A 23,367-nucleotide genomic window follows, 5' to 3' on the forward strand; every position below is an offset into this window, starting at 1 on the left:
GCTTCATCAGGGACCTTGATGAATCAAGTGAACCAGGACAAAAAGGATATTTTTAGGCTCTCAAAAATAGACCTAGTAGTCTGCAGCTCATATAGACTGTTCGATTATTGTCAAGAGGAAGTGTTTGGAGGAAGTTGGTGCAGATGTGTGTGTTTGCTTGCAGTGTTGTTGTTTGTGTGCACGAGAGCCAGACATGGAGAGAGTGAGTTTCCTTCCCCGTCCCTGTGGCAGCAGGTGTGTAAATAACACCCTAATAAAACTGAGGATGAATCAAAGTGCTGAGGGACCGGAACGCCACTCATGCATACACTCCCTCCCCTTGTCTTCGTCAAACTCCGACATTGATCCCAGCTCATCTGTTCATCATCAGCATCCCCTGGCTGCACCACGCTCTCTCCCTCCTCTCTGGTCTGCTGGGGCACTCTTTATAATTCTGGGTCTGTAGGCCGCGTGTGTTCTGGCATAATTTTGCCAAGTGTCCTGCTTCTGTGCAGGCTGACAGCTGAACCCAAATCCACTGCTTCACTGAGCCGGATTATAAACCAGTGTGCCTGGTTTGCCTCGTTTCCCTCACTGTTGTTACCTGTTAGCAAAATGAGCCCAGGAACTGCTGAAGAAAGTGGGATAAAATGGCCCCAAGCTAAAGGTAAATTAACTGAGGAAATCACATCCTATAGAGGAAGAAATGAAACACTCAGTCATTTGCGGTCGACTTAAATGAAAAGGTGGGCAAACAGTCAGTGATCATCATGCAGTAATCTGTGACATGTGAGTGTCCAAGCAGCTGGTTTCACTTTGATTATAAAGGTGTATGAGAGCATAGACTGATACTGTAGACGGTGACAGCCTCAAAAGATGGGAAATAGCAATCTGTAAATTAAAGGGGTGATCTCACTATATAAGGTAACTCTGATGAGTGGCTACAACCTCATTCTCCCATCTCAGGCCAATAACATGCTTTTAGTATCAACTGCACATATGGAGTTCAGTTTCTACGTAACTCACCAGAATGGCAAGGTTAATTACTATCTATCGTGGGTTTGTAACCTCTAATTTAATAAGAATGTCCCACCAGACTGTCTGAATCACGTAAAAATCTCACAATAGTTTAGAGTTGCATTAATTGAGACAACTTCAGGGCAAAGCAAAAGCTGCAAACATATCATATCATGGGCTTATGAGAGCTTTTCTAATTTTTTTTAGAGAAAACAGCTGCCTGATATTGATAAGAGCTGTAAGACTGAACCAAAACTGACCCGTAATAGTAAAGTTACATGCTGTCAACCCAAAACAATGAGCTGAAAGACACTAACAACACTGCAAAGAGCTGAAGGGAACTGCTGGATCAGGTGATAATTCTTTGTGGATTTTTCACCCCGTTCACATTACAGTTACTCAAGTACACTTTTTCTGTTTTTAATAGAAATATTGATCAGCGCATCTTTAAATTTTTATTTTTATTCTATTCTAACAAAAATCACTATGCTGATGATGCCACTTGCTCTGTCTCTCTTTCACTGCTCCCCATTCCACACACATAAGTTTCCATCTTAACCTACTCTTATACACTTTTCACTCATTATCTATAAGCCATTGCTGCCTACATTCAGTACCTGTTCTGTTAACCTGTATGTTGGATTTGTGTGCCTGTTTGGACTCCCTGTTGGTGCCTGTTGATTGAACACAGATTTCAACCATTCTAATATAAACTGCCCTGCTTCAGACTCTGCATTTGGGTCCTTGTCCTCATAAGTCATATCTGAACCACAGCACAGTGAGAAACCACACTATTTACTTACTTTCCTTCAGCATTTCTTTTTCATTTATTGCTCTGTGTCATTTTAATAAAGCTTAAAGCATGTCATTTTTCTATTTCGTAAAGAAGTCAACAAACTAAAGGTCAGAAAAGAATATTTTTGGCCACAGTTTCCAAAATCAACCAATAGTTTTCCTCTCATAAGCTTTTTATTCTCACTGAACTATGGGGTTCATGAAATAGCCAGTTAGTAACTCAGCTGATTTGCATAATAATTTGAGTCAACCTTTTGGTTTGATTAGTTTCGTTTGTGTGACTTTCAGGCAACATGGAGATTAATGATTCCACTGCAAATGTTTAGTGGTTGTTTAGAGCAGAAGATTTATTGAAGTTGACTTAGTGATTTGGTGGTAGAACCATAAAATGTTGCCGCCCACTAATATCAATCAGTGGAATAGACTCATGCACTGGGGAATGAGCTGATGGTCTCTCTCTGAGCTGGTGGGATTGAGTACATTTAAATCTGGATTTGCACTATGGGATACAGTGTGATTTTTTTTTCACTGTGAGGTTTATCTTCTGTTAATGTGGACAGACATGTGAGGATGTGTAGGAGTTGGCGATGGCTTTTTTTATCATGAACTGAGGATGCTTTGATGCTGAATTGAGCATCAAAAGGTGAAATTTCGAGTCAATCTTCTTCCAAAAACTCACAATAAGAACTCAGCCAGTTACTTTAAGTAGAAGTAGCTGCTGGTATGAAAAATAATGAAAAATAATGTAAAATATGCATTTGGCTTGATAATGACTCACACAAATACCAATTATTTGAAAACACAACCAATGGAAGAAAAATAAAAAGCACTGCCAGTGGATATAAGGATTAACATCTGTTGTGTGTGTGTGTGTGTGTGTGTGTGTGTGTGTGCGTGTGTGTGTGTGTGTGTGTGTGTGTGTGTGTGTGTGTGTGTGCTTGCCTTACCTTGTTAATGAAGGACCCCCTCCTCTCTCTCCTCCATCCCTCCCCTCCATCCTCTCTCTCTCTCTCTCTCTCTCTCTCTCTCTCTCTCTCTCTCTCTCTCTCTCTCTCTCTCCATACATCGGAGGCTGTGAGGCTGCAGCGGCGGCAGAGAGCGGTGCGGACCCCGGTGTGTGCCGATCTCCGGAGGGGGACCGGATAATCCAGTTGGACCGTCAGTGGAGTGGATCCCCACTATCTACACACTGACAGCAAAGGCACTTTTACATTCCCACCGGGGATTTTGATTTACTTACCACAGGTAAGATCTTTTCGCACAAGTTTCCGCGGCTCTGGGGCAGTCCACACCTCTAATGAGCGTACTGAAGCTCCTCTTCTACCAGCCAGTGTTAATACAGCATGAGGGCATGGCGAGGCAGGTTAAGGGCTCTTGTAAATCCAGATTTGATCATGTTGGGTTTTTGTTTAATAGTGGAGAGCGAGGATAAAGGACAAACTGCCACAGATTAACTTGGAAGTCACGTTTTAGAGGCCGACACGTTAATGAAAGGTGTCCACTTGTGTCTTTACGCACATTGTCTGTCAGTCATCAGGCTTTTCTTCACGGTGTCCATGAACAGGTCCAGAAGTTTTGATGGTCAGTAATAAGATGAATCTGTCGGCGAGTTGTCCAAAACACTGAAAAGAGGAAAAAATATCAAACTGAATGTGGGGATGCTAAACGGCTCTGGCCCTTACTTTAGTGGACTGCTGACTGACTACTTTTTACAGACGGGTGATGGATAACTGTGTGGCATTACGTGCGTTTTGAGAAGTCTATATTCTACTCTTTTTGACCGTTTCCATGTAGCTTCCTCGCGTCCTTGATGAGTGATGAGAAGAAAAAAAAATTACCTGACGCCATTGTGTTAATCTGTGATGAGTGAAAGTTAAACAACTTGTGTTTGCACCCCAAGCAAAAGCTGTTTTAAATGCGCGCAAGAGTAGGCAAAACCTCTTTCTGTGGTCGCAAATTCTTTTCTTTTTTGCGCACCAGCAGTAGCCTCGTCTGCGTCTTTACGCACCACGAGTTTTTGTGTCGTTTCTGAAGTTTGAGATTAGAAGAGTCGCTCTCCAGATTTACATTGTCACCACCACCCTACTTGTATTCACCAGTTTTAACTGCTCTGTCCAACGACAGAGACGCGCTTTTCTGCCCTCAACAGAATCCCGTTCAATATCAGTGTAATTGAATACGTCTTCGCTTGTTGAGAGACTGGTACAACATAGATATGTATCACACAAATTTATACAACAATGTTTCATTTGATCTATGTCACGACCCATAAAAGCTTCTTTTATTCGAACACAATTCTAAAATTAAAAACAAAAAGAATATCTTTGTGAAGCCCCCTCCAGAGAAATAACCCTGCGGGGTACCAAACAGGGTGAAGTTCTCCTAATAGTTGAGTAGGGATACTGGTAGTGTAACAGGAGGTAGGTACATGTAGATTTGCCTACATTTACACTCTAAGTTTTAAAAATATCAGGATTTGAATTGTAGTTTGGCGTACTGCTCTAATCAGAGAAGAGGTTTGGAGAGTCATTAAGGTTAGTGGAGTTACAGTATGTGAACGCTTTGTAACAGCGAGTCTCTCTCTGTGTGTGTGTGTGTGTGTGTGTGTGTGTGTGTGTGTGTGTGTGTGTGTGTGTGATAGAGAGGAGTGAGGGAAGGAGAGTTCTTCAAGGGTTCTTCAGTCTAATTATTCTTTAGAGCGGCTCAAACGTTTGTTTTATTAATAAAATAAAAATAAAGATCCCAGTGTGCTCCTTAAAATGTCTTTTGGTATTGCTGATGATGACATTTTATATATACGCAACATTTAAATAGCTTTTAATAGCACCACAAAGGAGGTTCTGCTCTGGTACAAGCCTAAGAAGTATCTTCTGGTTCTATATAGGACCCTTGAGCTGTGTGTCCAAATCTGTAGTCCATACAAACGCACCGTAGCACTCTACTGCAGCCTCTGGCGACCAGTGATAAGGCTCCAGGGGGGCTCACTCCCACGCTGAACCCTCTGAGTGCCGTGAAGTTTTTGGGGCAGGCTCTGTGACCACTTTGATTAAGGGATAATAAACCCATTTGTGGAGGACTTTCAGGTGATGTAACTCGTCTTGAGAGGAGAGAAAAGCACAGAGTTTGCCGCTAAGCCATTTTTTCTGACTACCACCAAATATCATCACAAACTGCAGAAGAGGAGAGTTTGCTCTCAGTGAGTTTATGTTAATGGTTAAGATGTAAGATAGTTTGTCCGGAAAGTGATGGTGACGCTCAGAGTGTAATATACATCATTGTGATAAGTTTTGAGGAAATGCCCAACAGATCAGCTGCTAAAGGCATATGCATATGGTTCCTGTGTAGTGAAACTGCAGGAGATGCGTAGTGACTGTTCAGCAGGTTATGTATTTGGTTACAGATTAGAAAGTGGAACGGTTTTCTGTTAGTATTGATTGATCAGTAAATAATACTGACACAGTTAGTATTAATGGCTATATTTTACGCTCTTCTTAATGTGCCCTCCAGCATTTGTTGGCAACTTTGCAAATAGACGATGTTGACCTGAGGTGACTTCATGTCTCTCTCTGACTTCCTCAGACTATGGGGAACACTTTTAATGCATTGATGTGTTAACTCCCAAAGCCTGCCATTTCTAAAGCGCTGAAAGTCTGAGGTGATAATTCAGTACAGCTCATGCTGATAGACACAGCTTTCATTTGCAATGAGCATTTCATATGCTCATTTGAGGAACTTTTCCGAAACAAAACACCAGTAAAATATTTCATTTCACTTTTAACATTACTGAATAACTCAACAGTCACACCGCTAGTCCCTCTATGTTTGAAGCTCAGTTATATATTGAGCCATTAGCACACAGGTCATTTTCCATTGGACCTCTTATATCTATGTGAGGACAGTTGTGATCCATCTGCAGAGTTTCCATAGGAAGTAATGAGAGCCTGCCCTGTCAGACACCTTCACTTATTGATTATCCTTGATCTTCTCTGAGGATTTAATATTAATGGGTCAAGAAGTAAGATGAAGGTCCACCCCACCCCAACACACCATTTTAGCTTGAATGTGACCCTTCACAAATACAAAAAATTCCCAGGGACCATAACACTCCCACCCCTCTCACAGTGCTGTCATCAGGGAAGGAGGGGTGAACGTGACATTGGGAGGTGACATTCGGGAGCAGTGTCCCGGGCGACGTCGTAGATTTTTCACAGATTTTTTTTTGGGTGGGGGGGGTCTGGAAGAAGGGATTAAATTTAAAATTAGCGCTTTATTAATCCCACTTGGGGAAATTGATTTTTTCCACTCTGTTGTTAGAATGTACACACACAGGCCTGAAATACACACACACGGCCAATGCACATGCGGTAGAGAGATCCCAAAGTGACGGGGCTGCCACATAGTCTGTACTCCAAGTAGTTTGGGGTTTGGTGCCTCGCTCAAGGGCACCTCGAGCCCAGGAGGTGAACTGGCACCTCTCCAGCTGCCAGTCCATACCCTGTAACATGCTCCAAGTTGGACTTGAACTGGCCAACCTCCAGTTCCTAAGCCAAGTCTCTATACGGCCAGAGCTACTGCTGACCCCAATTACTGGACTGGAATAGGGAAATAACTTCTGCTGTAATGAACAGTGTAATAAAGTGACTGTGCATCTAATTTACTGTTACTTTTTACTCAGAAAAAGTGGATTCACTGTTAAGTTATTCTTTGAAGATCTTGTGGTTCATTTGAATGTAATAGGACTTTCTGTCCATTTGGTACCATCCAGCCCCTGAAGGTCCCCCAGACCAGGCTTTGAGAACCCCTGCTATAATTGAATAAGTTATTGTCTATTGCTGGAAAGATGTATGGGAAATGCTTTACAACTGACACGGTGCTATGTATCACCAGGGGTGTGTTTTTGATGCATTATAAGTGTCTATGCATGTGTTGTGGTGTGCTATGTGTGTGTGTGTGTGTGTGTGTGTGTGTGTGTGTGTGTGTGTGTGTGTGTGTCGCGCACAGCAGTATTAGTATAACTCTCAGATATTAGGTCCTGTCATGTTCGGTAAATAGCTATTCATCACGCATGCCTTTCCCCGTGATGGTACCCACAAGATCCAATCCATTAGCCATACGCACGATGTCCACTCAGAGTTTAATTGTGTGTGTGTGTGTGTGCACATATATGTGTGTGAAACTGCACATGCATTTGAAAGAGAGAGAGAGAAAAGTTGAGAAGAGAGAATGCATACATTTTGAACAGCAATTCAATAACATTTACATTATAATCAATTATATGGAAGCAATGAGTATGTGCTCCTGCATGAAGCACATGAGTCTCATAGTGACCGGATATGGTTTCATAGATACAGAATTTTTGTAATTGTGTCTGCGTATAACAAGGCAGAGGATTGATGGATGATAAGTTGAATTGACAGTGACACCACACAGAGACACACTCTCCTCCCACATCACCATTTTCCCCCATTCTGGAGTGCCCAGTCCCCTCTGCACTGTACTTGTCATCACTGCTACTGTTGATGTTGGGTTCAGTATAGGCAGAAAAGTGCTACATGTTGTCACCAGCCACTTCTTTTCATCTGTATGCCATAAACTTTACCAGGACAGGTATGTAACGCGTGGAACGTTCATGGTTTCCCATCCAGTTGCCCCGTCCCCATGCAGGCACCCTGACCAAGCAGTAGGGGCCACTAAAGCAGTAACAAGGCAACTCTATCATCAGACAGAATGTTGATATTGTTTGGTTCTGTAAAACCCAGAATTACATCCAATTACAATGTATATTATTTTAACATTGCATGCCAATATTGCAGGCAACTAAAACACATACAGGTTAATGATTAGAGTTATGGGAACCTATTCTGTTGTCCAGCACGTAAGTTGGAAGTGAGATAGCTAATTAGCTGCTCAGGTGTGGCACAGTAAACTCCAAGTAAATGTACCTGCAACTGTCACTTGTGTCCAGTTAGATGCTAATATGATGTTTACTCTTCAATACTACAAACAACAGCTCCCATGACATCTAGGCTGCAGTGCAAGTTTGTTTCCTTTGTCTCTCGTTCCCCTGCCGGGGCTCAGCCTGCCAACTGCTGTCAGTCAAACACAGACACCGGCCTCTCTTTGAAAACATGCATTTCTGATATTTCCCTCCTTTTGTTCTATTTAATATTAATAACACGATCATCAAGATATTTGAGATTGTGACTAGCAAACACAAACAGTTGTTTTTTTGGATCACACAACTATCAATAACAGAACACCAGATCTCTGAAGTTGTAGACAAGAATTTTATCTCTGCGACACCTATCCACCCTTTTCTCTGCATTCTTTTAATCATCCTATCCTTTCCCCCTAAAACATAATACTTTAACCCACTCCCCACCCATCAGCCAGTCCCTCATGATTTATACTACCACCTCTTACACTTTGAGATAGAAGCTCGTCATCCATCTGTTTACCTGTAAGCACTAAGCTTCTTAGTTCTTTTAGTTTTTTGTTCTTTCTTTCCTTCTTTCTTCTGCCTTCTCTTATCTACATACAGCGCTCCCATAAGGCAAAAGAAAGCTTGTTAAAGACATCAGTGCTGAAGTTTGCTACTCTCAGAGGAGATAACAGGGATCAATTTTCACAGATCACCTTCACAGCTTTCAGCAAGTTCAGTACGCCTGGCCACTGAAAACACACTCACTCACACAGTCACTCACACACACACACACACACACACACACAAGGGCTTGCAAACTCTCACAGGGACAGGATCCAGAAAAACAATTTATCAGTCAGTCACTCTGTCTAAAGGCCTGTGATACTGCCTACAGGCTACATGTAGAATACATCAGCAGAAGCAAAGGAGAATGCAAACAGCTAAGAAAATATTGTGTGTGTGTGTGTGTGTGTGTGTGTGTGTGTGTGTGTGTGTGTGTGTGTGTGTGTGTGTGTGGAGGGATTGTCTGGGTGTTTTTGCTACATAACATGAATGCAAGTACATACTGCGAATCCAGTGCATTGTAGGTCTTTAAATAACTACATACCATCATATATTAAGTATAGACAGTATCATATATGATGACATACATTGCATATATCTAAGTATAAATGAGAACATTTTGGGATGTATGCGCATATGATTTATATTTTGGCAGCTGCTTTTAATGTGACAGCTTGTTATTCCTTTAAAATCTCCAGAGGATCAGCTGATGCCCTCTGTGCTGTGTGCGTGTGTGTGTGTGTGTGTGTGTGTGTGTGTGTGTGTGTGTGTGTGTGTGTGTGCGTGTGTGTGTGTGTGTGTGTATATTTCTCAGGACAGGACATAAATTCTGTCTGTCCATCTGTAATAACATCAGTTTGGACTGACACAAGCTAAGTTATGGTGATTGTCACACCTCTCCATGCCCAGCTGATGCTCAACTCTCTACTCCTGTCTCCATTGATCCATCCAAAGCCATGAGTCACCCACAGACATCGTCTCCCTGAGGGATGACTATCACCAATCAGTCCAACAACCTTAGCCGACAAACAACAGAAGGAGACAAAGTGGGGAAAAAGTGCCCCAAAAAAAGATACTATTTTGTTATTCTCTGCTGTTGTAATCGTGGATTCAATTTCCTATCTCTCTCTCTTGACTTACAGCCCCCCCCTTCTCATTTCTATTTTTATCGACAGGTGACCTGTAACTGGTTGGAGAGAAGGAAGAGAGGAGAACAAATGGAAAGGGAGCAGAGAGAAAGAGGATGAGAGAGAGAGAGCAGGACTCATGAGATTCCTTTTGCACAATGTGAGCCCTTCACTCTGCCGATTTTTGATTTGAAAAGAATAAAGGGGACTTTGCCTAAAGAGGAGATCACTTCAGTGTTTTGTCCTGTTGTGGGGGTCCGTCTTTTTGTCTCAGTAAGAATAGCCATGCCAGTACACTAAACATAGAAATAACTCCACTTTCATCCCTTTCTGCTACTTCTTACTGAGTGACTGACCATTGCCATGGAGAAGACATACTCACTAACTGCCCACTATGATGAGTTCCAGGAAGTGAAATATGGTGGTCGCTATAGTAGTGACATTCTCAGCAATGGCATGACCCTTCACCTGGGGGGCAGCCTGGACCGTCACATGGGGCGCACCCGTGGAGGGACCTGGTCGAACGGTCGAAACAGAGATCTAAGCAGCACCAGCAGCAGCGGGGGGCTTCCACGATGGAGCCGGAGGGAGATCTGCCTCCTCTCTGCACTGGTCTTTGCAGCAGGCATGTGCGTCATCTTGGGCAGCATGCTGGCACTCAAGTACATTTCCCTGGACGCCCAACAAGACCCACAGTGCCGACAGGATTGCCAGCGCAAACGTTCCCTACTGAGAGCAGCGCGCTTCGTTCAGGCCAATATTGACCCAACCATCCAGCCCTGCCAGGACTTCTACTCATTCGCCTGTGGTGGCTGGTTGAGACGTCATGGCATCCCTGAGGACAAGCTCAGCTACGGCATCATCACTGCCATAGGAGAGCACAATGAGGAGAAACTACAGCGACTCCTATTGGAACCCATACGAAGACGCGGGCCCAACTCAGCAGAGCGCAAGGTCAAGGAGTTCTATCGATCCTGCATCAACATCCAGGAGATCGACAAGCTGGGCTCTGACCCCATGATGGAGGTGATAGACAGCTGTGGGGGTTGGGACCTGGTGGGGGCTCCACCTGGAGCTGCTGGGTGGGAGACAGAGGGTGCACCGCAGAGGCCAGACTTCAATGAGCTGCTGTACAGAACCCAGGGGGTGTACAGCACTGCTGTCTTCTTCTCCCTCACTGTCAATGTGGATGACAAAAACTCTTCCAGGAATGCAATCAGGGTGAGAAATGGAATGTGGGGGAGCTGAGTTTATGTTCGTGGAAGCATGAGATGTGTGTTTGTAAGGCCATGAGTGTATTTGAGTTCCTGTGTGTGTTGTCTTGTCAGGTGAAAAATCCTCAGAATCAACACAGTCACAGGACATTAATGACATTATCTTAGGTGCATTGTCAGATCCTTAAATTAGAGTCAATGAACTTGAGCATGGAGGTTCCTTCTTAACCTTGGGAACACACCTTCAATCAAGTATTCTAAGCTCAAGGTTCACATGTTGGCTTATTGCTAGCATTTGACTGTACCTCGCAAACCTTCTTGAGCAAATGGAACTTGCTAAGTTGTCTCCACTCCATATCCAGTCACTGGAACAACCACATGACAGAAATTCTGTACTTAGGACACGTAATGACACCTAAACAAGTTCCATTTGCCAAAAAAGCCTGTGAGATATGGATGAAAGCTCCAGAAAAAACGTGAACCTTCAAGTTCAGTACCATATTTTAACTTCAAGTGAAACTTTCATTTAAGTTTTTATAGACTGGGGTTTGTCACATCTGCTCTGATACACTGTTTGACAAAAGTAGCAATAACTAAAATGTATCAACTAACTTATCAGGGAAGCATCCAATACAGTCTCTGGCCTTTTCCTACACTAGGAAAAACGCCCGTGCTCAGCTGTGTGACAGTGCCTTTTTCAGACAGTCACATGGGCTTTAAAGTGGCTTGTTTGGCTTAAGGACAGCAGTGATATTAAGTTGAGAAACATTAGTTGCCCAACATCAGAATGACTGTGTGTGGGCATTATTTATTAAATATTCTAAATAATTCATATGTTTAGCAAACAGTGTGTTGAGTGTGGCTTGTAAATGTTGGCATTATTACAGATTATTGAAATATTAACCAATCTTTTCAGTAAACATCTGTTGAGGACTTAGCAACCTATATGCGACTATATTACCAGAAAAAAGAAATTACTACATGAGTGTTGGACTGTGTGCATGTGTATGTTTGTGCAGATTGACCAGGAGGGGCTCACACTGCCTGAGAGAAGCCTCTACCTGGGACAGGATGAGGACAGTGTGAAGGTAAACATGTTTCCTTACCTCTTCTTGATCGCAGCCCCTCATACTTGACTTCTGTTAGGCTCCCTCTCTCCTTCCTAACATCCCCTCTTACTGCCCTTTTTCCTCTTTCCTTCCCTTACTCCTTCCTTTCCCTCTTTCACTCTTCTCCCCCTCCATCTTCTCTCCATCAATCCAACTGTCTTCCTGTGTCACCCGCTGTGCTTTTGTTATCCTGTCCACTTTGCCACATGTCACCCCCGTCACCGGCCATTACTGATGATGGCGCGGCCCCTCCTCTCAATTAGCGCTGATGTCATTGTGCTTCTCAGATCCTGGCAGCATACAAGGCCCTGATGGAGCGCTTGCTGAGCATGCTGGGAGATCGCAACGCCACACAGAAGTCCAAGGAGATTATACAGCTGGAGACCAGTCTGGCCAATGTGAGCTAATTTCACATGCATGTCTGTGTTCATGTCATTATTCATATTACTCACAGTCCAATTGTGGGGACTTGTCTTCCTTATGAGGACAAAATGCATGCCCCCGTAATGTAAATAATTAAACTTTAGGGTGAAGACTTGGGTTAAGGTTGGGATAGGATTAGGATAAGGTTAAAGTCAGGGTAAGGGTTAGTGTTAAGCAAGTAGTGGTTATGGTTAGGGTAAGTCTACAGGAAATGAATGTAAGTATATGTAATGTGCCCAAAAGTGATGGAAACCTAACGTGTGTGTGTGTGTGTGTCTGTGTTTGTGGGCAGTGTTGACTAAAATGTCCTCTCTCTCCAGATCACTGTGTCAGAATATGATGACCAAAGAAAGGACATCAGCACCATGTATAACCGTATCACCCTCAGGCAGCTACAGCGCATCGCTCCCAGTGTGAGTACTACACACACACTCACACGCACACACACACACACACACACACACACACACACACACACACACACACGCACACACACACACACAGACACACACAGACACACACAGCATATAAAAATATGCATCATTTACAAGTTCGTGTGTGTGCACATGCATTTTGGGTAGAAGCAGATGTGATGGATTAAGATTTGAACTCCAACTGAGCATTTTAAGTAGTGTGGCAAGTGTGTGAGTGCACAAAGGGAAGGTGTGTGCATGTTTTGGGTGGGAGGGAGTGGTGAAGTGCTACACACACACACACACACACACACACACACACACACACACACACACATACACACACAGGCCTAAGTGACTCACAAAAGCTGTCCGCCCTGCAGGGTAGACGGGGAGGTTGAGAGATGGAATGAAAGACGGGAGAAGGAAAAGGAGAAAATGAGGAGACATTGGGGGCTGCTGGAAATGATGGAGGGAGGGGAGGAGAGAGAAAGACACTGGGGACACAGGCAGGGAGGAGAAGGCTGAGGCTCTCCTCTGAAGCTGCAGGAACACTGACAGAGAATCCTCAAGATGTTTCATGGTCGAGGGAGGGATTGACTGGAGGGAAGGAGCTGAGATGGAATCTGGGCATATCTTGAGAGGACGATGAAGAGGTTGATTTTTAGCTTCTCAGCCAATAAAAGTACACACACAGAAAAAGAGACAGCATGAACATGAGTAGGAATAAAGGGGATGGGAGGGACACTGACAAGAGAAGCGTGGACTGAAGCAGATTAGAGGATAAGGATTCAAACAGGGATAGACTGAATGCTGCTGAATGGCTTCAGCGTGTTGCTGCTATTCATTTGCTTTTTCCAAATTCTGTAAAACCCTTGAGCTCTGTCATTCAAAACTTGAATTTAATGTAAAAACCTAATTAAATTACAAGGAGGCTGACGTGCAAGTAACTAACCACCAAAAAAAGTAAGCAAAGTAACTGCAAAAAGTAAAATGGTGAAGTTGACAGTAGAATAGATCAGTGTTGATCTAAAGGACCTGGCCCCAACCTTTTTGTCCTGTGACAATTTAAAGCAAAACAAAGTGACATACAATCACTTCATTGCAAACAGTTCAACCAAGAGTGATTTCATGTTGCATGCATTAATCTCTGCAGTTCTGCTCCCCCTCAACACAGTTTAGTTACATTTGTCCTTATTGATCAAACAGAAAAACGACCTTTAACAGCCTTTATATCACGTAACAATCATAAAAAACACAGTATCAGAAGATTGAAATGATCAGTGCAGGTAGCCACACTGTGCTTAAAAGTATTGTGGTTAACTGTGTTCTGAGTGCTGACACAGTTATCTGTTGACAATGTGGATCACGCTTCTGCTTTATTCTGCACACCGTGCACACTTTTTAAAGTATTTTTTATCATATATTCCCAGAGCTGTTGAGTGCCGCTAACCTGCTGTCCTTATTTTGCCAACTGTCAGCAGCAAGCTCTGAGCCTGTTCACACATCAGGTCATGGGTCTTATAGTCATGGTTTGGGTCTTGACCTGATTTACAGAAAGGCCTAATTGTGGTCAAGCCCCAAATAGGCCTCGTACTGAACCCCCAAAGTTAGTGCCAGGCCAGTTCTGTTACTGGATTGTGTTGGATTATTATTTAATTAATTATAATTTCATTTTAATTTTAATGATGACAAGGTTGTAGGTTGGGTTTAAATTTATGGGTCAGTGCAGGTTTTTTTTTTTTTTTTTTGGGGGGGGGGGGGGTGTCTTGAAAGGGGGAAATGTATGACTTTAAAAACTAACCTGTGTCATTCCTCCACTCGCCATAGCTTCACTGGAAACGCTTGCTGGACAGAATCTTCCACGACAACTTCTCAGAGGACGAAGAGATCGTGGTGCTCGCCACCGATTACATACAGAAAGTCTCTGACATCATCAAGACCACCTCAAAGAGGTAGAGACAGAGAGAACGGGTGGCAGGGTGGAGGTGGAGGGTTGGGGCTGTGGAGAGGGGAGAGGGGAGAGAAAGATGAGGGCACTGAGGTGTATGGAAAATCGATGAAATTAGACGCAGGAATTTTTGAGTCGGTACTTTTTGAGCATGAGTAAGCGCTTTTGTTTGAGATTGTTTTTGAGTGTGTGTGTGTGTGTCTCTGTGTGTGCTGTCTTTGGTGTAGGGCTGTCACCATAGTTTGGGCTACAGTGCAGTGTCACGAGGTGTATGGATTGGTTTTTGAGTACTGCTGTACATGTATTTGTGTGTTCATTTGTGTGTGTGTGTTTGAGGTGAGTCACTGTTGGGTGAACTTGCAGTTCTACTGCAACTGATTATTATTGATCTACACCCACACCTTTCTACCACCTGCAGACTCAGACAGACGCACATGGACGGACGGACACACACGCACAGACACACACACACACACACACACACACACACACACACACTTTCCTTCCCCTTCTTCTTGTTGACAGACTCCAGGGGAGGCCTTAGAGGGCTGCTGCACATCAGGATGTGTGTCACAGCAACTGACAGCTCGCCAATAGCCATTGTGCTCCACACAAATGCACAACAGCACTCAGCCCTCATGCATGGCTGACTAGCCAGATGACTGGCGGGTGGATTACTTGCTTGTCATTTATGTCTGAGACTGGATACATGTCTCTCTGCCTGTCTATAGCAGCATAACCTATTCAGACATTTTGGTAATTTCATAACTCACCAGTTCATGACATTACAGTACCTTCAGTGTTGGTCATTTAAGCACCTCATCTCACCGTTTCAGATCTACCAGCTCACCATGTTGTATCCTACAAGCTCTGATCGATTTTAGTGCAAGACCGGGGCTACAAACTTGTGTAGTGTTGATCAATCACACAAGATTTGTGATCAATGAATCAATCAAAATGCGATATATTTACTTTATCAGAGGTGAATGACATTGCCAGATTGACAAAAATCAGATTTTTAATTCAAGGTCATAGCACTGGTTGTTTGTGCAGTGTGTGTCTGTGAAATCAGCTACCTCAAAAATCCTGCTGTGAACAAACAGGACTGTGGTGGAGATGAATGGTTGCTTTTTTATTTAAGACAGACCTCGGTCTAAGTCATTTATGAATGCATTAATAGGAATGATCGATGGGTGCAGATTTTTGTTGAACAAGAGGTGTCCATCTATCTGATCCAGTGAGACGCGATATGAGTCGTGTTTCTCAAAATGAAGATCACATTTCCCGGAAACCCCACTGCTACCTAGCCCGATGTTCATGTTAATGTTAGCAAATCGATTTTTGGGAGGATGAGGTGTTTGTTTTGTTTTCCAAAGTCAGGAGCAAGTGGCATATCTGTCCTGCTGATACGGAGGCTGCTCGGAGCAGTTGAATTTTACATTTCTCACCACTCTCGAAGAAATATGTTTGAGTTCTTTCTGTACAGTAAGTCCAACTCGGTTTTATCCCATAGGTTTTTTACAAATGCTTTTACCTCATTTTATAGCCTTATTTTTACTCTTTTTTTCCTCCGTGCACATTTTACAGGATACAAATAAATGTTGAAAATTCTTTTGTGTTTTTTTACTGCTTACTTTTATCAGCCACTATAAAAGATAGGATCTTTCTTTTGGCAGTGATTTAGCTCAGCTCCCATCAGTGTAAACATCTCTTCCATATCAAATTTTCTACTCTGTTTTGCGCTCTATTTTTCCTTATCTCTTTTATCTGGTCTCCTGCTGCTCTCCCTTCTTTGTGAAATGTACTTTTTAATCACAACACTCCAACACACATAGGCATTGAGTTAGGGTCATTTCATTAAGGGATTCATAATCCTCTTTGTAAAAGTACAGCTACCATCGCCACTGTCAAATCCATTAGCCCAGGTTCACTTCTCCTCAGGTCTGTCTCCTCCCTTGTTGTTTACCAATCTTCTCTTTGAGTTGTCTGTCCATCCATCCCCCCTGATGGCTTCAGTAATAGATTCTACACTAAGTTTCAATCATCCTCCCTCCCTGTCTTTTGTTCCCTCCACCTGTGTCCGCCTGACATCCTCTCCCTTTTATCACACGTTCACTCAGTCAGCTGTAATGTTTGGCTGATACGGTGTCATTGTGGAGCTGCACTCTGAAAGTTAAAATCAACTTTTCATTTCTGGGTTGTATTTAGTGCCACTTAGTTGTGGAAGCAAATGCCAGTCACATCTTAAGCATGTGACTACAAAAGATGCTGCCTTAATCTTGCTAAACATGCCTGAGTTCACCGTGTCTTGGTTAAAATGAACAGGTGCTGAACAACACTGTGCTAACATGAAAAATTGTTAAATGAATATTGACACATGTGGCCTGGCCCAACCTGAGACTTTGTGCCAAGTGGTCAAAATAATCTTTTAAACCGCAGTCGCTAATTTTGCACATTGGTGAGCTCAAATGTATGGAAGCCCATTTCTGCCAGTGAAGGAAAAAAAAATGCTGAAAAGTTGGGAATGATAAAAAATAAGTATATTTATAGTGAATGAAATTGGCTAAACTACACTGACTTTTTAAATTAAAAATAGGAAACAGTTGAAGAATATGAGATACTCATGAGTTTGTGAGTCCAACTTGCTGAACCCTTCCTGCTGGTAGATTCCCACATCTTTTAAATCACATTCTTTTAAACACCAAACACAACCTGATGACATCATCATGATTATTTTGTCATCTTAGAAAGCAGCCTTCAGAGCCTCAAATGACATTATACAACTGTTTTCATGTGCTGGGTAGTGCTGCTGAAAAGTAAATTAATCTTATGTTGAAATCGCTACGGAGCCCCTTTATTCTAAGACATCATAAATCTGATTTGCTGTCATAATTGAGACTTCATATCTCATCATTCTGTGTGAAAATGTCAAAGTTTGACTAATTTGAGAAATCCATGAATAAAACATTAAATCTTTCTTTTCTTCTTTTCCTGGCGGGATCAGGCTTCCATACATTGACAGTGGGAGGTATCAGTTTGAACTTTTAAGACTTCCTCTCTCTCTCTGACTCTGTCTGCAACTTTCTGACTCAGTGTCTTTCCTTCTTTCTCATCCTCCCCTCACCAAACCCTCTTCTCCTCAGTCCCCTGCCCCCAGCTATCTCCATCTGTCTCCGTCTCCTTCTCATCCCTCACTACATCTCTCCCTCTCAACTTTGCATCATGACCCTCTGTTTCCCTGAACTCTGCCTCAGTCCCCCAACACCACTCTTTCTTCTCTCCATCTGCATCTCTTCCATTGTTTTCTATCCAGATCTGCCTCCTGTCATCCTCCTCCTCACCTGTCTCTGCTCTCTTCCCTCTTCTCTTTCACCATTCTTTCACTTTTTAATCTCTCTTTTTTTTTTTTTTTTTTGTTTTCTCAATCTCATCTTCCTCCCACCTCCAGTCTGTCTCCAGGTTCTGTCTGCCAGGAAGTTCTTTATTGGGGTTTAAACAAAGGTTGGCATCGCATACACACACACACACACACACACACACACACACACACACAAAATCACGCACACAAAATCATGCACACACACACACACAGTTATACTGGGGGGCGTTGTTCATTAGCATAGCTTATGAGAACTCAGTTAAAATGCCCCAGCTCCCCACATCATGGGGTCTCTCCACCGCTGCCTATTATTTGCCAGCCACACAGCTTGTTGCAACATCCATGCACACAAATAAATACAGAAACCAGGAAACTGAAGTTAGTCCTCACAGTGGGATAACACTGGAAATTTGAACCTGACAGAGCAAAATCCTGTAAGAAAAAAAATCCACTTCCTCCTTTTACTCCTCCTGTTCAGTACAATGTGTTAATATGCCCACTCGTCCAAATAATTCATTCTAATGAAATGCATTTTTCATTAGCGCAAATGATATCAAAAACAAATTCCTGCTTTTGTTAGTATCGTTTCCATAGTTGAGACAGTGCTAATGAAGAAATATCAACAAAATGATATAACAAGATTTCAGCCAGGCCAGTGGTTCTGTGAGGTTGTGCACACACACATCAGTACTGTGGCAAAATTAATCTTAAAGCCCAAAAACCCTTGGAAAACCAGTTAGGTTGAACATTTGGACTCTTATTCCAATACTGAGTAGCACAACTGCAAAGAAGTTGACTTTATTCTAAAATCTAGTCACTTTTTCAGCACCGTGGGTTATCTTACTAACTGCACATGTGCGACATGAAAGTCTCAATATACTCATTTTTAAAACTGAGTGTCTACTATTTAATTAATTCCACTAATAGGAAACATGGCTATCATAATAGTGTAATAATGTGCACATACCACCAAATTTAAGTCTTATTTACAGTCAATTGTCAATAAGGAGACGTAGAGAGGAACACACAGACAATAAATAAGATACAAAATAAAATCAACAACATATGTACATTATAAAAACAGCCCCAAAGACAGGTGAAGTTTTCTGTCAGAATTATCATCATGAATAACGCCGCCATCTGAATCTGTGTTTGTGAGACTGTCATTGGTCCACAGTGGAAATACTCATGACGACATGGCGTTGATTGTTTATTCTGCACACGATATGTCCTGTAGCATATAAAAACAGGTACAATGTTACGTTTAGCGCTAAACCCAAAGTACAGCTGAGGCGTATGTTAATGTTCTCAGTTTTATCAGGTATTTGGCTAAAAATCAAACAAATGCATACATTAAAATTTTTACCTGATGATGGTTCCAGATGAATAGCTATAACCACTCTTATTACAGTTCAAGGTAACAATATTTGTTGAGCCAATAGCGACCATTCGGATTCATCAGCTGAGAGGCTGAGTGTTTGTTCAAATCAGAACTATGCTGCTAGTATCACAAATAATAAAATGACACAATGCTAACTTTAAAAACATCATGGCAACCAAAGCAAGTGTTCCTATTTGCGTGTTGTGTTCAAGGTCGATCACCTTGGGAAATTTGAATTTTCTTAAATCCACTATCTGCCTGCTCTGTAAGCACAGCTTGAACCTCTGGCCAGTTTATTAGATTTTTCTTGATGTGGGATATGAAGAGTTAGTATTTCTCACAGTACGAGAACATGAGCTTGACAAAGCAAACATGGTTGACCCACCCTCATGATTGCCCAGTCACTCATCCAGCTGAGCAAAGCATGCAGTCATCATGAGATGTGCAAAAAGCAGAGAATAGCAGAGAGGTGAATCACCTGCACATTTAACCACACAGAAAATATGAACCCTGCAAACACACACACACACACACACACACACACACACACACACACACACACAGATAGTGTCATTTTTTGGCTTTGTGCAGTGTGAATCAGGGGTTGTGGCAGAGGTATTGGCCTGTTGTATTATTGTCCAGTAGAGCAGATGGAGAGGATTGTTTCCTCTCAAGGCCAGTGATGGACCACAGAAAAACTCTTTTGTGCTCTGTGGTACTCTGCAGGATTCTGCCACTCACTCACACGCAGACACACACACACACACACACACACATGCATATTCTGTCCAGGAGTACACTTGACGATATAACACAGTTGAAGAGGCTGGCACAGACGGGCATTGGTATAAATACAGAAAAACAGAGGAGGAAAGTTTGCATTCTTGTTAAATTGGGAGAACAGTGTTTCACTCTGTAGGTGAGAAGGTGACAGACAAGCAAAGAGAACACACAGCCAGGTGCTTCGCTTTATCTGTCTGTTAGATTGTTGTGTGTTTCAGGATGACAGGATGCATGGTTAAAACGAATGCAACATCCCTCTTTCTGCAATACTGCTTTCCTTCTTTTGCTTCATTATTTTGTCCATTCCTCTCTAGTCTTCCTCACATCTTCCTTTTCATACTTGTTTCATCCCATTGTTTCTCGATCGTGTCTTCATCTTCCACCCATTTTTACCCCCCCTCCTGTTGAAACCTCAGGTGTTTTCCTTCATCCATCTATCCTCCTCCTTTCCTTTTACTACCCATCATTCTCCCTCCATGCATCATTTCATTTCTCCTCCTCTCTTCTTCATTCTCAACGATTTGAGGTTGCTATTGACAACTGGATCTATCACTCTGTTTCTCTCTGTCCATTTCTCATTGCCCCCATCTGTGAGAATACACACTCTCCATCTTTGAAGGCATCTATTGACCAAGTCCGTCTCTTCATTGTTCTCTCTCCACTCCTCCTATGTTCTCATATTGATGGCTTTCCCATCATACAAGCCTCCTGACAGGAGCATCCACACCTCCATCTCCTCATCATCCATCCATCTTCCTTTTCTTCTCTCTCCCTCCAGTATGTATGCATGTGTATGTGTGTGTTTGTGTAGTCCACACGCACTGCAAAGACTGCAGCCAATCCCATTAGCCAGATGAGCAGGCCCCAATGAAGGGGAAAGCATAATGACAACACCAGCATCTCTCTCACACACTCCCCCCCTCACCATCTCTCTCTCTCTCTCCCTCTCTCTCTCTCTCACCATCGTGTGGGAATCAGGTGTGTTTTATTGTTCCTGAGTGTTTAGGCTGCAGCAGGAGACTATCATGTCTATCATGTCATGTGTTTTTCGTTGAGGTATGTTTCAGCATGCGGTGTATGTGTGTCCATGAGCAATCCACAGAAGTGAAACAGTCGCAGTCGAAGATTCACTTCCTGCTGGGTCCACTGCTCTTAAAAATGTACACTCAAGGTAGTTGTAAGGCATTTTCAGATGAAGCTGTTCTCCAACTCGTTGATTTCATGGTGCCATAGCTTTCAGCAGTCAGGGTTTGATTCCCAGCAGGGCCTCTTGAGCTGAAAATATATGCAGTCATGCTACTATAAGTTGCTTTGGATAAAAGTTTCCACCAATATAACAGCTAAATGTGTGATTTTCTGTTTGTAGTTTGAAAGCTTGTGTATGTAGTGTTACTGTTTGTATGTCCAATTAAATTAAATTTAGCGTTTAACAGATAAAAATATTTAACTCCAGTTTCTAAATTATTCCAAGTCTGGAACAGAGGAGTCCTTCTCTCCTCTATTACCTGCAGGGTCATTACCTGTGGTAATGTGTTGATGCAGTGCACAGGGACAGTGTCTTTTCATCTCCCTAACTAGCCCCATTAAAATCCATTCAGCTAATGAGCCTTCACTCAGTCCTCTGGTGATTAAGACCTACTGCCTGATCTGTACAGCATCTCACCGACAGGCCCTCTGCTTTCATTTAGCCGCGCTGTGACTCCATTATGGCACTAAGCACACACTGGCGTGCACAGTGCGTGTAGAGGAGAGTGGGGTGAGTTGAGCCTGTGGGGAAGTTTCTAGGGGGCCAAAGACAAACTGATTGTGAGTTACATGTTTTTGGAAGAGTCCATTTTAGTGAGCATGTGATGGACTAAGAACGGTGCACAGACGCTCCATGAATTTCCGGTTGCTTGTCAGAAGACAAATAGATGCCTTAAAAAGATAGTAGTATGTTGACAGATGGTTCTATGTTATTAAGTTAAACTGCTAACACAACTTTAGGTCTAAGCTGTTGGCTGATTAAAGTTTCAAAGTCAACCTCTAGGTGACTTGGCTCTGCAGCTATTCAGTAGTCTACGTCATAGCTGACGTGTGCCTGCATGTAACTACATGTCAGCACTATGAGACACCATGTGGGGAGTGTAAGAACTGTTATTTCCTGCTGTTGTTTTCCCTACAACTTCCTGATAAGACTGAAAATTGATGAAAATGATGAGAATGTCAAGGAAGCTGACGAAAGGCTCCATATTCTTCTTTTTATAAGACACATCTAGTAAAGCCATCTCCACTGCAAACATTCTGCCCACCAAGACTGCCACTCTATCACAGCGAATGAATAAAACTGATTGCACAGGAGTTGCCTCCTATTCAGTAACAACACAAGGGGAAATAGAAGATAACTGGATGTAACTTCAGTTATAGGTTCATCCACTGTTGCTCTACAACCCAGATTCCAAAAAAGTTGGGACGCTGTATAAAACAGATTGTGATAATTTGCTGATCCTTTCTGACGTAAGTTCAACTGAAAACAGGTCAAAGACAATGTATTTAATGTTTGACCTCATCAGCTTCATTGACTTTTGTCAATATATGCTTAAATTGCCTGAATTTGCAGTAGTGACACATTTCAGACAAGTTGGGTCAAGAGCAACAACAAAAGACTGGGAAAGTTTGGAACATTCCACAGGTAAACAGGTTCATTGGTAACAGGTGATAGTATCATGATTGGGTGTGAAAGGGGCATCCTCAACAGGCTCAGTCGTTCACAAGCAAGGATGGAGTGAGATTCACCACTTTGTGAAGACATGATTGGATAAAGGATGTTACTGCATGGGCTCAGGAGCACTTCTAAAACCATTGTCAGTAGACACAGTTTGTTTGCAGATGATTGCATTCTGTTTTTATTCACATTCTACACAACATCCCATCTTTTTTGGAATTGGGGTTGTATCTCACATATTGCATGAAAGAATGAAAACACGGTAACTGTTGGAAATTTAATTAAAGCACATGCATGTATCTAATATTGCACTGGGGAAATCTGAAAACTGTAAAAGAAGAGCTCCCGTTAACCCCTTACATCAGGTGTGATTCTAGCTTTACTCTGAGAGATTACTGCCGTTACTTTTCTTCAAAGATGCCTCAAGTGAAATGTTCATCTCTCCCACACATACAGCAGAGAACTGCTTTAGTTCTACCATTAGCATATAGATGACTTCCATACATGAAGCTGTGCACACACTCCCACACACACATACACATATGCATGTATAAACTCACACCTGTCCATGTGTGACGAACAACTGAGCGGCAACAAAATTACAT

The 23,367-nt window shown here is 42.6% G+C and overlaps 1 protein-coding gene across 1 annotated transcript in view; it reads left to right on the forward strand.

The window, feature by feature from the left end:
* Positions 1-2,884: 2,884 nt before the first annotated feature.
* ecel1 (endothelin converting enzyme-like 1) overlaps positions 2,885-23,367 on the forward strand; it is a 47,804-nt gene continuing 27,321 nt past the window's right edge. The window contains exons 1-6 of the mRNA XM_076735959.1: positions 2,885-3,036; positions 9,454-10,626; positions 11,639-11,707; positions 12,016-12,126; positions 12,472-12,564; positions 14,395-14,519. Coding sequence (XP_076592074.1) covers positions 9,769-10,626; positions 11,639-11,707; positions 12,016-12,126; positions 12,472-12,564; positions 14,395-14,519 — 1,256 coding nt within the window. The 5' untranslated portion in view covers positions 2,885-3,036; positions 9,454-9,768. The remainder of the gene's footprint in view (positions 3,037-9,453; positions 10,627-11,638; positions 11,708-12,015; positions 12,127-12,471; positions 12,565-14,394; positions 14,520-23,367) is intronic.

The sequence above is a fragment of the Chaetodon auriga genome, chromosome 7 (assembly GCF_051107435.1).
Source record: "Chaetodon auriga isolate fChaAug3 chromosome 7, fChaAug3.hap1, whole genome shotgun sequence".
In the NCBI taxonomy this organism is placed as follows: domain Eukaryota; kingdom Metazoa; phylum Chordata; class Actinopteri; order Chaetodontiformes; family Chaetodontidae; genus Chaetodon; species Chaetodon auriga.